Source organism: Phaethon aethereus, assembly GCF_964289735.1.
Source record: "Phaethon aethereus genome assembly, chromosome: 5".
NCBI classification, from domain to species: domain Eukaryota; kingdom Metazoa; phylum Chordata; class Aves; order Phaethontiformes; family Phaethontidae; genus Phaethon; species Phaethon aethereus.
In genome coordinates, this window is record NC_138579.1 from 56,013,704 (window position 1) to 56,027,795 (window position 14,092).

Below are 14,092 nucleotides of genomic sequence, written 5' to 3' on the forward strand. Positions count from 1 at the left end.
AGTCAACAGATTCTGGTCAGCACAATGTTTTAACTCCTTAGGTTTTGTCTCCTTTCTCTGCAAAAGCAGCGCTTTACAGTCATGGAGCGAGATAAAGGCAATGATTATTCAGTTCTGATCTACTAAATCCTGATCCATCTTTTCCTACCTATATCTAGCAGGTTTTGGATTATTCTCTTTACCAGTGTTCATTGAATTTGCTAACAAGTATTTTGTTCAACTTATTATTTCTGCTGACTTCTTATAGCCACCGCCACGAAATGCCAATGCTAATTATAAACTGTGCTTTGAAAACATTTTCTGCATCCTAGGGAATGACTAAAGATGTCTATAGAATCACTCAACTGAAAAAAAGAAATCTCGGGATTTCATCCTCTGCTCTCACAGATTCCGTGTGTGCCTAACTTGATGCCCATTATTGTGTAATGATTTAATTTGCACCTTTCCTTTTGTGGTTGATCAATCAAAACACAGTATTACCCCAAGAGAAACTGAAATGTAAAGCTTTACACTTTTTGCACTACTAGTAATTAAAAAAAAAAATTTGTTTGTTTGCATTTAGTTAAATAAGTCAAATTACATGATGATTGACGATAATAAAGAGAATGAAGACCATACATCTGAAAGAGGAAGAACAGCCATCATTTTTTCCTTGAAGAATGAAGTTGGAGGACTTGTAAAAGCATTAAAACTCTTTCAGGTATGTAATAATCACATTGCTACAGCAGCTCTGTATTTTTAAATTGTAAGGATAGTTTTGGAACACACTAGAATTATTTACATCCATTTATTAAGGATGAGATTCCTAACCTGGCTCCCACTTTGCACCCAAAGTTAGCAAGAAAGGCAAATTTATGCCTCAGAATTTAGATCCTGGCTGGCTAAAAATCTTCACAAAACGTAGCATCTATGCCTACTAAAGACTGAGAGAGTTTTGTCTTTTCCCCTCACGAAAAGAGGATTGGCACTCATTGTTTCTACTGCATATAAGGGGGGGTCTGCATATAAGGGGGGGGTCTGAAGCTCGGGCTGATGGCAGGTAGACACTTGGGGTGCTGACCTGCATTGGGTTGAGTCCAGTGCCCTTGTCACCCTGCCTAGCTGGACTGAGGGTGACAGAGGAACTGCGATTGCACAACAGCCCTCCTTCAGTGGCTGGGCAGGTATTGCGTGAGGAATATGCGCAGTGCCGCTGTGCTGTGCCATCTGGCCCTGCATGTCTTAGCCTGGGGTTTTCTTTTTGTTCTTGATATAAGACATATGATTAAATTATTTTTCAGATAAAAGTGAAATTTACGCCCTGACAACTACTGCTTTTAAATCCTTTGCTTGCTTGTGAGATAATTATATGGTGACTTGATTGGCATTTTGGTGAATTTCCCCAGCCCCAGTTGCTAATCAGCTTCCTATGGGAGGGATGAAAGAAAAAAGGTGAATTTAAAACACAGGATGTTTTTCCTTTGCTTCTGCATGGGAGGCTTTTTAAAATCAAACCATCCCCCATCCTCCAATAAGCAAACTGCTATCCAGAGATCCCATTAACTAAAATAGCATCACAAAGGTGGTGAATAGTCCATGGCAGTAGAATATGCGTTTGAAAAACAAATTTTAGTTTTTAGTAAATTGTTTGTAGTCAATCTGTTTGAAAACATTACTTCTTACAAAACAGGAGAAGCATGTAAACCTGGTTCACATTGAGTCACGCAAGTCCAAGAGACGAAATTCTGAGTTTGAGATCTTTGTGGACTGTGACAGTAACAGGGAACAATTGAATGAGATCTTCCAGCTCCTGAAATCCCATGTCAACGTTGTCTCTATGAACCCGACAGAGCATTTCAATGTCCAGGAAGATGGTAAGTACAACAGGCAGTTCTGATGAAAATGCACTTTTCAACGTGTTGGTTTGAAATCTTTTTACGGTGTCCACATCTGCATTTGTGTAGAGTTTTCAATCAGTAGCTACCAGGTTTATGCTTCTGTCTTGTGAATGAGTGTAGTTTGGTTGATATGAGCAGGGCTGCGTTGGCTGGTGTCACCTCAGACTACAGGCTGTTTAGGCTGGTGCAAATTGTGTGTCCGTTACCTGTGCTCCCATCCCTTCTCACTGAGGCACAGCTGGCATCAGTGGATGTCCCTGCACCCGCGCAGGACAGGGCAAGCCAGCATGTAGGCAAAGTCTGAATGCAAGGCTTGGCTAGGGACTGTACACCGTGATGACAGAGGTGTAATGCTGACAGATACCAGTTCAAGTTCAGACACTGGAGAGAGTGGGAGATGGATTCTGCAATTTCCTCATGTATTTCTTGATTTAAGTTTTTTTTATTTTTTAACGACTCTTCATCATAACTGGTTAGTTATATTAGTGTGAAGGAGATGCCTTTAACTTTAGGATGCTTCAGATCCTGTTTACCTTTGCTCCTAGTTAAAGAGATACCTACAGTTCAGGGCAGCAGGAAGTCAGCCCCATGTATTTCTCAGCCACTGTGCTTGGCACAGGCTGGTAGGTGGGGGAAGGTGAGATCTGGTGTCTCGGATAAAAACGGCTTACTTTAGCCCTAAGTAAGGGGAATTTCAATCTAAACACTCCCTCTGTCTTTTTTAAGAATACTGAAGGGCGTTGGGGCAGAAACACAGTGTATTAACCACTCTGCCAAGAGCTTGGTTATAAACTCTGTTGGGCTTAAAAAAAAAAAAAAAAAAAAAGTTAGTAGCAAAACCGTAATGAAGCATCTCTCTAAGGCTGCAGGGCTGAAATTGCCTCCTCCTCCTCTTCTTCCTCCCAAACCTCTCGGCAAAACTGGGTGTTTCTGAGGTATATAACCACAGAGCAACATTTTTTCCTACAGTTAGTAAAGCAGGATGAGAGTACTCCAAACCTGCTCCCACTCTCCAGGGACCACAGGCAAACCACTTCTCTGCTCCTTTGCACACTTAGTACCTGAGAAGCGTCGCACAGCACTATGCACAAAGAAGCCTTGTCTCAGTGAGAGCCTCTAGATACTACTCTAACAGTAATGACAGTAGGGGCCACAGAAAACCCGTATTAACTGTTTCCTCCCCTGGACACTCTGGAGCTGGCTGTGCTCTGTAGGCAGACTGTGGCAGTGACAGAGGAGGAAGTGTGAGCTGTAGGCTGGTGTCAGATAGGCAGTGGGCTCCCTTGTCTTATTCATGAGCCTTTTAATTTATAGATTTCACTTGTAACCGCCATAGCCATACTTGAAAGTAGCGTTTCCTCCCTCAGCATGCTTGGTGTTATTAATAACTTCATGGATTCCATGCGTTCCCTAGACATGGAGAATGTTCCCTGGTTTCCAAAGAAGATCTCAGATTTGGATAAGTGTGCAAACCGAGTGCTGATGTATGGGTCCGATTTGGATGCTGACCATCCAGTAAGTATTTTTCCCTTCTATGCACAATCCTTAGTGAAAATGTACTTTGTAGAGCTTACTTTACAAAATTTCAGCTTTTATTCTTCCCTCTCCTTCCTCTCAGTCGTGCCTCTCTGGGTCTGAGTACCTTCTCTTGGGGATTTCATGTCTTTTTCCTAGTTCAGGCAAGGCCATCACTGAATTCAGCTCCTGTGCCTTTCTGCAAGACTTACTCCTGCAAGGACTCCAGGTCTGGGCCCTGAGTGGTTGCATATGAATTAAAAAAAAAAAAAAAAAAGCCTTTGTGAGGCAGGCTTTGTTCCTTCTCTTTCTTACTATAATTGGAGCAAACAAATTGGTACTTGGGCAGTGCAAATGGTCAGTGCAAATGGGCAATTTGTTCTGTAATTTAGAATAAGCAAGCAAGTTTATATAAATACTGATATGACTAAAATGAATCCTTGTCTACTGAATATATAGTTGCATTCATAAAACTGCTGATCCTTACTTTGGAGTATTTGCTTAGTTCATAGTTATTAAACATTTCAGACCACAGCTATGAGGTTCCTGCCCTGTCCTCTCATTCTTACGCAGCATACTTTTATATTTCTGAACTGAAGAAATTTTGAGTGTCGTTTTAAATTAATTTACTAAAGCTTGGAAACTCATTTAACTTTGTTTTTTCTCCTTCCCCCTGCCAGGGTTTCAAAGACAACGTCTATCGCAAGAGGCGAAAGTATTTTGCAGACCTGGCTATGAACTACAAACAGTAAGCTTGACTTCTTCCAGAATAAGCATTCTGGGTGCCTTGAAATAATAGCAGAGTGGACTGGCAGAAGCTCACCTTCCCTGGGCTCAGATCTTGCTGAGACATGCTTGACTCGGGAATCGGAGCTGGCGGGGTAAAACAAAGGGAGATGTAAGACAAGATTAAAAGGTAGATCTAGGCTATCTTGCAGTTCCCCAGGCCTCTGATCAGTCTCAGGCTGTGGTTGCTCGGCCATTACGGCATCTGTGGCAGTGCTGATCCTCAGATGTGCAGCGATGCCAGCGTGGACTTCCTGCAGTGTTGTGCATCTGGACTCTGCAGTCCCTCTCTGCTTCTCTGGAAAGGGGTGCAACAAAGGAAGAGGGTCAACAATGCCTGTTGCACAGCTGCCTGTGCCAGGATGTACTAACTTGACTAGGGCAGATGGGTCTCCTTTGCGAAGGAGAGGGAGGGGAGGCAAAACCCAATATATGTCCCATTGACCACTGGGTGTAAACTCTCTGGGCAGATGTTAATACTTGAGTTTTCTTTCCTGGTTCAAAGTAGTGCATGTGATGTGTAGATAAGAAGTTTTCTGTGAAAAGAAACTTGAAGAGCTTCTGTCTTTAGAGATGCTGCTTGGGGGAGGGAGAGGGAGCTCTTAAAGCAGCAAGAGTTTCATAGCCCAGTGCTGTAAAGTCTTTCTGAACGTAATTTTCATGTTGCTGTTGCCTGCTTGAATTTAGATGCCAAGTTCTTCAATTGGAAATGACCTAGAAATTGCAGGTATCTAGAGCTCTGTTGCACTGTGTGTTAATACAACTGGTTGCCACAGTACAGAACTGGTTACTGTTAATGTTGTTGACAGAGATTCCTTTGGGAAAGCACCCGCCATGCTGGTTACCTGTCTGGCAGTGGAGGTCAACGTAACACTCCTATTGCTTTCAGTGGGCTTTAGGGTCACACTGTTGCTATAATCCACTTTAATCAAGACCCTGAGTGCTAAATAGGAGAGATGGACTACAATTAATATGTTCAGGCAGATGCTTGTCTCCTCTGCGTAGAAGTATGATTTTTGCCTAATGTGTATATTTAGCTGCTTCCACAGAATGTGGTGTTAATTTAGGAATTCTCTTTTTCTAAAACAAATCAAAAAGGTAATGGAAAGTAAGTGCAGACAGGGAAGGCCAATGAGGAAAAGGATGTGTTCTCAGCTCCTGAAGCTGTAAAGGTTATGCAGGTATTTTAAGTGTTACTCTCAGCATTAAACACCTAAGAAACTGTTTACAGAACTGAAGCTTTCAGGCTCCAGTGAGGTCAATGCAAAGATTCCTGTCAGTTGATTTAGGCTGAAAAGAGGGCAAGCTCTTAGACTAAAAGCTCTCCAGGGCATAGACCAGATCTCACTGTGTATTTGACAGTGCCTAATGCACCCTGACCAGGTGTCACAGCTGTATAGATGTTAAATAATAATAGTAGGTAGATGAGTCATCCGTTATTAGCCACTTATCAAGGAGTGTCCTTTCTTCCTTTTCTCGTTGTAGTGGTGACCCAATTCCCAGGATTGAATTCACTGAGGAGGAGATCAAGACTTGGGGGACCGTTTACCGAGAGCTTAACAAGCTTTACCCAACTCATGCCTGCAGAGAGTACCTTAAAAACTTACCCTTGCTCACCAAATACTGTGGTTACAGGGAAGACAATATCCCCCAGCTGGAAGATGTGTCCCGCTTCCTGAAAGGTAATGTGCTAATTTTCTTACACAAAAAGGAGCTAATGTCCATTGCAAATAGCACTGCTATTTTGTGGGCACGAGAGAACATCCTTGGTCACTTTCGCTTGTATTCTTTCTGGTCCTTAAGAAGCCTTTTGGCCATGGGTGTTTTAATGTATTGTGTCTTGAATATATACGAACAGTGATATTTGAGGGGCAATGCTACCTCTGAAGAGACTGCTAGAGTTGGCTGAAGAGACACCTAGTTGTATTATGTTGGCTGTAAGCATGAAATCATAGGAAATCCACCGACACAGAGGTAGGGACACTTTTACTAAATGTTGGTCGTTCTCAAGCTTAGGCCTGATTTTCCTAACTGTGCCTAATTTTCCCACATGCTCTTGAGCCAAAGTAGTGCTGTGGCTTTTACCCCAGTTGTAGCAGGAAAGAGACAACATTGTGCAATTCTACATTAAACTAATGTACAATTTCTCCGTTCCTTTTCAGAGCGCACAGGTTTCACCATTCGCCCTGTTGCTGGATACCTGTCACCCAGAGACTTCTTGGCAGGATTAGCATTTAGAGTTTTTCACTGCACTCAATATGTTAGACACAGCTCGGACCCTCTCTATACACCAGAGCCGTGAGTCATTTAATCTTGGGGTAGAATTTGAGAGAGTTTTGAATCTCGCTGCCCAGAGCCAAGCTACTTAAAAGCTGTTCAAGAACACCAGCAAGAAAACTTATTTTTAAGATGCTGAAGACTCAGCCTTCACGGTGAATGTAATGAAGTTTTAGCATGCTCAAGTGCCACCTTCCTAAGTACAGCATTTAACGGAGAACTCTTACTGATATCTTTGTGCGCAGTTAGTTTAATATTCAATTGCTTCATAAATGTAGAGCTCAGATCTTCATTTCAGACAGCTTCATTTGAAAATCTGAGTTTATATACTTATGTAGAGCTGGTATGACCTGCTCAATTGCTTTCAGCTAGACATGATTGACACTTTTCTGACTTCTGGATATTACATAATTTAACACAAAACATTGTATCTGTTCAGTGGTGCTGCTTTTTCATTCTACCACAAAGACAGATCATGAGATTTCTTGTTTTGATTCTTTTTCCAGTGATACCTGCCATGAGCTCCTAGGCCACGTCCCTCTTTTGGCTGAACCCAGTTTTGCTCAGTTCTCCCAGGAAATTGGTCTTGCATCACTTGGGGCATCAGATGAGGCTGTCCAAAAGCTGGCAACAGTGAGTGTTTCAGTGCCTGGTGACCCCATTGAAAGCTTTGTGCTTTACTAGGCTAATCCCACCCCATCGAATAAATATGGAGCTTCATGTCAACATAAGCCACACCAGCTGCTAGACCTATGTATTTCACTGGCTCTTGGCTTTTAGAGCATATAACAATTTTCCATGCTAGGAACAAAATTCATTTTAAGGTTGATATGGTTGGTATTTTTCTTCACGTGGCTGTCAAGTAAGGGTGCAACTTCTGGTGGTAGATCACTTCTTCCAGATTGAAATGCTATGGTCTCTTTCTTCAGACAAAATCTTTTTACTTCTGGAAACATGATTCAATGATTTTAAAAATAATCTCTTTCTTTAATGTGTAGGATGATTTGAAATGATACGGTGTCTTTATTGCATTAGATACTTTTCAGACAGGAAATTAAAACAATATAAATTAATCTTATTTCCTGGATATCAGTTTCTGGATGCTTTGGCAAAAATATTTTAAGATGAAAATTAAATGCAGGTGAAAAATAATTGATACCAGATATGAAAGAACTGGTTTGCTGATACTTTAAGGTTTTTTTTTCCCCATGTGGTGTAGCTAGGGTTAAAATTACTGCTACCATAGTGGGAGCAGAATTAATCCATCTATGAAAACAGTGTTCTTCCCCATGAAGAACCCCATGCAGAAATCCTGAAATCCAGCAAACTAAACATCTTGAATTTTACAGGCCACTAAGCAAGTGAGGAACAAACCGTAGAGGGCTGATGCTTTCACTCACTCAGAGATCCTCTCAGTGCAGTGTTGCTGTTAATCTGAAGCTGTCATGTCATGACAATACTTCTGAAAACAGATTTACATCTCCATGTTCCTACTGACATTAACAGCTTCTAGCCCACCTGGGTGATCTATAATATCAATGTTTCTTACGAGAAACATGCAATCCTGTGGTTTTTCACCCTTCCATTCTGGCTTCCTTCCTCTTTAAATATCCGAGAAGGATAAACAAGTGATGACTATCTGATACTTGCTACTGTTTGACACTACATACAAATAGAAATGTCCCCATCTAGTTCACTGCAGCATCTTTGCTGAAGGCTGATTTATTTTACTCCCTCCTCTGTTTCAGTGCTACTTCTTCACTGTAGAGTTTGGCTTGTGTAAGCAAGAGGGACAGCTACGAGTTTATGGGGCTGGCTTGCTCTCTTCGATTAGTGAGCTCAAGGTAAGAATATCTACTGCTTATTTAACTCTTTTCTTTGTTTGTTCCTGTTTATTATTGTCACTGTTTTGCCCTGTTTTTTATGAAGTATAATTCTAAAAATCTTTCTTTTGAAAACTCCAAGATACCTACTAGACTTTAAGCAAATTCGCTGTGGCAGTAATTACTGGACAGTCTGCTTTTGGATATATGCTGAGCATCTCCCGTGTCTTTCACAGAAAGCATTAGATGACTGCTATTTCTTAACATTGGGTTCCAAATAACTGTTTTCAGAATAAAGTTCTTGCTGGTTTAACCAGATTCTGAAAGCATTGCTCTTGTTTACACATGAGCCTTGTGTCTGAGGAATCCCTTTTTTGACTCATATTGGCAAGAATATGACCATTCAGAGTTACTCTGTGTGTTAAGCTTTAACTGCTGTTTGTCTTGCAGATGAAAAATTTTAAGAAGCGATGCACTAAATATGGTCTCACTTAATCTTTTTTTATTCACTCTGCTTCATGTCATCTTTCTCATGGATTCTTTGGGTGGTGATGTTCCTCTGACACGTGATAACACATTATGTTACCAGCACTCGCTCTCTGGCAGTGCCAAAGTCAAGCCTTTTGATCCAAAGGTCACCTGCAAGCAAGAATGCCTTATTACAACTTTCCAGGAGGTTTACTTTGTTTCTGAAAGTTTTGAAGAAGCAAAGGAAAAGATGAGGTACAGATTTTCTTCCCTGTTTTACAAAAGCAGGTGTGATTTCGTGCATCTCTCAGTAGCAGCACCAAACTCTTTCATTCTTGTCACATTTTTATAATTATCTTTCATGGGGTTGGAAAGCTGAGGTTAGTATTTGCTTGGTCTTCCATGTACTGGGTGGGAAAGATGATGAACCCTATATAACAATTACATCTATTTTAAACAATTTTCAAAGCTACTTACTTTCTTTATTGGTACTGGCGACATACAGCGGATGCATTTGTGTTTTGTTTATAACTCCCTCTCTTTTTTACTTGAATAGAGAGTTTGCAAAAACCATCAAGCGCCCATTTGGCGTGAAGTACAATCCATATACTCAAAGCGTGCAGATCCTGAAAGACACGAAGAGCATTGCCACTGTGGTGAATGAACTACGTCATGAGCTGGACATTGTCAGCGATGCCCTCAGCAAGATGGGCAAACAGCTGGAAGTTTAATAGCCCTGTGGTGATGTGGTGCACTCAGCAACTCTTTTCTTTTCCCTACTGATTTCTTTCTAGGCATGTGTTGTATGCAGAACTCTTTCCTTTACAAATGGAAGAGTGAATAGTCCATAAGGATAATCACTTTATCTTGTTTCTCTGTGTAAAGTCCCTTACAGAACATATTCCTCCATCCCCCTCGGATAAAAAAAGGCCTGGAGTTGCCTTTGAGAAGCTAGTGAGGGAGCAGAGAAATTGCTAGACTGGAGCAGAAATGTGGTCTGTGGATCAGGGCTGGGATCAGATGCTGCAGAAGGTGGCTTATGAGGCGCTAAAGGAATAATTAGCCACAGGGAAATGTCTGACTCTAGTACTACGCTACTGATTTTATAGCGTTGCAGAAGCTATAGTAGTCTGTGCTACTAAGTTTAAAACTTGAATGGTTACAACACAGGCATCAGGACACAAACAGCTGGAGGTTCACCATGGTAAAATTGAGGGGTCAAATCTTGCTTTGAAAGGCATCATTCTTTCCCCACCAAAACTGCAAATGTGCTGCTTGGCATGCTTCTAGTATAAGGCAGAGATACAGAGCTGTTGCATGAAGTCCTAATTATTTTAAGAGATTGCTATCAGCTCATATAGTCAGGATTTTTGTTGCTGTCCTTGATATTGCACCTGAGGGAAGACCTTTTCTCACAGAAATACCATTTGCCTTTTCCTGATTGAATTAACTTAGCAGAAATATACAGCAAGCCATCAGGTACTGACTTAGCACAAAGCCTAAAACCATTTCCAAAGTACAATTCAATATTCAAAATAGTTTAATCGGATCTAAAATAACACCAAAGTTTAAAATAACAGCCAAAGTTCATAGTCTAGTCTGGCTTTTTGTAAGATTAATTACCATATTGTTTGCTTGGTCACTTTATTGACCTGCACAAGCTGCACACAGATACATTTTGTTTCTTCTTTACTAGGCCTGAGCACCTTCATTCCCTATCATGCAAAGGAGAACTGAAAGGCCCAAGAAATTTGTAGGAATTTTGTGGCTATGAATGCAACAAACTACCTTGTAGCGTAAAGTATATCTAATTCTAAAGAGCACTTTACAAATGGTGGGAAGCGGTGTCCTGCTGAATTGTGTGTATCACCGGGTAGCAAACTTCCCTGTTTTCAGGGCTCCATAATTTGAAGCATCCTGCATAGCTGCACAAGGCGGTGCCGGCTCCTGTTTCTGCTGACCCTGCCAATGAAATGCGTATGTGTACAGCTTATGAGAAATTTGAATGGAAGATCTGTGATGTGCAGGGTGTATTTGATAGCAGTCTAGGCACTGATTCTTCATAGGTAGAGCTTATCAGGATATCCAGAATTTGCAGCTGTGAAGGTCGCTGGAAAAATGGACTGAAATCTTAAATACACTGGAGATGCTAGTCCAGGATTTTGAGAACTTGAAAGGACTTCCATGAATCTCTGTGCTTGAAAATCAGTTTGAGTTTCCTATGCTTTCTCATAGGCCACATCTGCTCCATAAGCAATTGCTGGCCCAGTCTTTCCAAATACATTCACTGTTTAAATCAAGTCTAGATCGTTTTTTCTGTGACTGTTAACCCACCATAACTATAAAAAATAATTAAGGCATAGAAATATGGTCTACAACATTTATGGCTTACATTACACTTTAAAATAGATTTCAAGAGTTTTGTCTTTCTGAAGGAGAAACCTTCTTGTAAGCGATTAGTGAGGGAGGTTCTGTTTTGTCTGCTGCTGTGATAACAGTTAGTGTTCAGCTGCATTTTTAATAAAGGTTGGGGTTATTATGTTGAAATATACATAGATCCATGTTACTTCAAATCTTTGTCTGAACTATGTATACATTTCAAGTAGGAAACCTTATAATTTGTAAATTAGCACCTGATTTCAAATACTTGGGGAAAACAGCAATTGTATCTTTATTTGCACTTGTGTAGCAAAAAAATTAAGTGAACTGCTAAAAGTAATACAGATAAGATGCATTTGTACAGCATTAACACCACCTCTGTTTGGCTTCATGCATCCAAACCTTCTGGCTATGTAGAACAGTAATAATTTAAATATTTTACATTGTTGTGGAGACTTTAAATGTCAATGAAATAAGTGACTTGTTGGCAATTATTAGAACAAAAAAACCTTTACATCAGCACTGTAGCAATAAACACAATGCACTTACTTCTGACTAAGGGTTTATATGTTTTATACTATGGTTCAGTTATTCCACACATGTGACTTAATTCCCTTGAGGGAATTAACGCTCCTTGAGGAGTGACTTGTTTTCCCCTCATTTTTTTTTTTAAGGGTTGGGTGTTTTTTTGTTTGTTTGTTTGTTTTTTCTCTCTTTTCTTTCCCCCTGTTGAAACAGGCGAGTGGTGAGGTGGAGTGTCGCAGGCCCTGGCCCCGGCGGGTGCTCCCCCCACCCCTGCTCCAGCCCCCGCCAGCCGTGGGGCTCCCTCAGCCGGCAGGACCGGGCGCTTGGGCTTTTGGGGAGTTTTTCGTGAAATGGGCGGCCAGCGCTGGAGCCTGCCGGTGGGGTACGGGTAACCGTGGCACTGAGGGCCCTGACGACGGCAGCTGTTTGCCACGGCCACCCCCCAAACGCTTCCCGAGGGCTTTTGAGAGTGTCAACCCGTGCCCCCCGCCCTTCCCGCCCCTGACAGGGAACTCGTCAGGCGAAGCCGTAACGGCGCTGCCGACCTCTGCCAAACGGCCGCCCCGGGGTAACGGCCGTGCGCCCCACAGACGCTCCCCAGGGTGCTGCGGTGGTTCGGGGTGAGGCGAGGCCCCGCCGAGAGCCCGCCCCCGCCCCGCCTCTTCCTCCCCGGCCTGCGGCGCGGCGGGAAGGGCAAGGGGCCGCCGGCCCCATGGAGCTGCTGCTTTTCGCGTGGGTGAGTGAGCGCTCGGAGCGGCACGGCGCGGTGAGGGAGGCCGGAGGGGAGCCGGGGCCTCCTCCTGCCCCGCGGTCGCGAGCTGGTGGCTACTGTCCGCGCAGCGCTGCGACGGGCGCGGCGCGGAGCCCAGCTACTCGCCTTCCCGTGGGCTGTTGCCGGGCCCGGGGGGGCCGGGGCCGCTGGCTCTCGTCTCGCTTCCCTGGGGAAGGGCGGCCCAAGGTTCCCCCTCCCCGAAAAAAAAAATGCTGTGGTAAAGTTGTGGTGAGTGCCCCTCGTCGAGCTTCATCGGCTCTTTGCCGCTTCACGAGGAATCCGAGAAGCTGAAGGTTTATAGTCCCGCAGCTTCCCTCCGCGCCGAGGGGCGTCCCGCCGGGGCTGAGCGGTGCCTTTGCCGGTGGGGCTGGGGCGTTGTTCACCTCAGCCGCCACCACCGAAGTGTGGGGGACCGGTGGAAGCGCCTTTCGCCCCAAGGGTGCGGCCTAGGCTGAAATCCTGAGTTCTCCAAAAGAAATAAAATTTTTTTTTTTTTTTCCGGTAGTTCATTAGAACCGTGATTTTACCTGATGAGTAAAGGGGGTCTAAGATCCATTAAACTGGTATCTGTTTTCCTTACTAGACTGTTTTGCTCTGCGGTAGTCATGTTTGGTAATAACCCATCAGTCTCGGAAGGGTAAATGAAGACAGGCGTGTTAGCGTTAGGATAGGCGCCTTTGTGTGGCTTGCAGTTCCTCAGGTGCCTGTTTTCTTTCTGCACCTTATCTCATCTTGCCTGTTTTTGGAAACTTGAAAATTCATTGCAAGTTACAGGCTAAAATGAGAGCTTGTGACAAGCCTTATAAAAAGAATTACATCTGTTAAGTAGTAACACGCTCTGCAACTGTCTATCACTAGTAGTAACTGTGAGACAACAACTTGATCCGCCTGTTCAGCTCGAAGCCTGACATCTCCTCCACCCGTTAACTATGGGCTGAGGCAAGCAGCCTGATGCTTTTGTCTGAAGTCTTGTTTCTGTAGGTACAAAATGTTTATAGAGAGCAGATAGACAGGGGGGGCACAGGTGAGGTAGGGAAAGTGCCCCCAGCTGGTGATCCCCAGGGGGGAAATGCGGGTGTTTAGTGTTGCTGTTACTGCAATCTGTGGGCTGGGAAAATTACTGAATCCACTTTGCTCTTCAGACTTGGACACTTAATAGAGCTTAAACTGGCTAAGAAATTCCCTGACATGTTACCATGTCAGTGGTTGCTTTCTACGTTTGGTTTAGTGGCTATAAATTTGTACTTTATACATTTATAATTGGTATATTTTCATTTTGAACTAAGTTAAAAAACTTAGTTAATGAGGGATAAGTGTTTCTGGTTTACTTGTTTAGGTTCCAGAATAAGTTAGCATGTCTTTCTGACCTTGTTTTGGAGGTGGACTGCCAGAAAGCATCGGCATGAATAAAATCTTAGTGATGAGTGGGGATCATTAGCGTTAAAATTAAACAGGTGGTAAACAACTTGATAATGAGGCTTTCCTCCTTAGTAACTGTTAGCCTGCAGTTAAAGTCTTACCAGGATATGTTCCAGTATGTTACTTAAAATACTGGGGTTGCAAGGGCAGCCTTAATGACAGCAAATTCAGGACAGTCCTGTAATTCCGAGAGTCCTGTGTCACAGCAGTAAAAGTGAAGGTTGCCATTTTGGGGGATCTTCGGGAGCAAA

The 14,092-nt window shown here is 42.9% G+C and overlaps 2 protein-coding genes across 2 annotated transcripts in view; both read left to right on the forward strand.

Moving 5' to 3' along the window:
- Nucleotides 1-562: 562 nt before the first annotated feature.
- Nucleotides 563-9,477, forward strand: TPH1 (tryptophan hydroxylase 1; the record flags this gene model as incomplete). The annotated part of the gene is made up of 10 exons (XM_081999966.1): nt 563-700; nt 1,670-1,853; nt 3,292-3,392; nt 4,073-4,140; nt 5,664-5,860; nt 6,341-6,476; nt 6,962-7,088; nt 8,204-8,299; nt 8,868-9,001; nt 9,303-9,477. The coding sequence occupies exons 1-10, from the start codon at nt 581-583 to the stop codon at nt 9,475-9,477; spliced, it is 1,338 nt and encodes a 445-aa protein (XP_081856092.1). The 5' UTR covers nt 563-580.
- A 1,818-nt stretch (nt 9,478-11,295) lies between these two features.
- Nucleotides 11,296-14,092, forward strand: part of SERGEF (secretion regulating guanine nucleotide exchange factor) — a gene marked incomplete at its 3' end in the record, with an annotated part of 162,482 nt that continues 159,685 nt past the window's right edge. Inside the window, exon 1 of the mRNA XM_082000009.1 lies at nt 11,296-12,386. Coding sequence (XP_081856135.1) covers nt 12,363-12,386 — 24 coding nt within the window. The 5' untranslated portion in view covers nt 11,296-12,362. The remainder of the gene's footprint in view (nt 12,387-14,092) is intronic.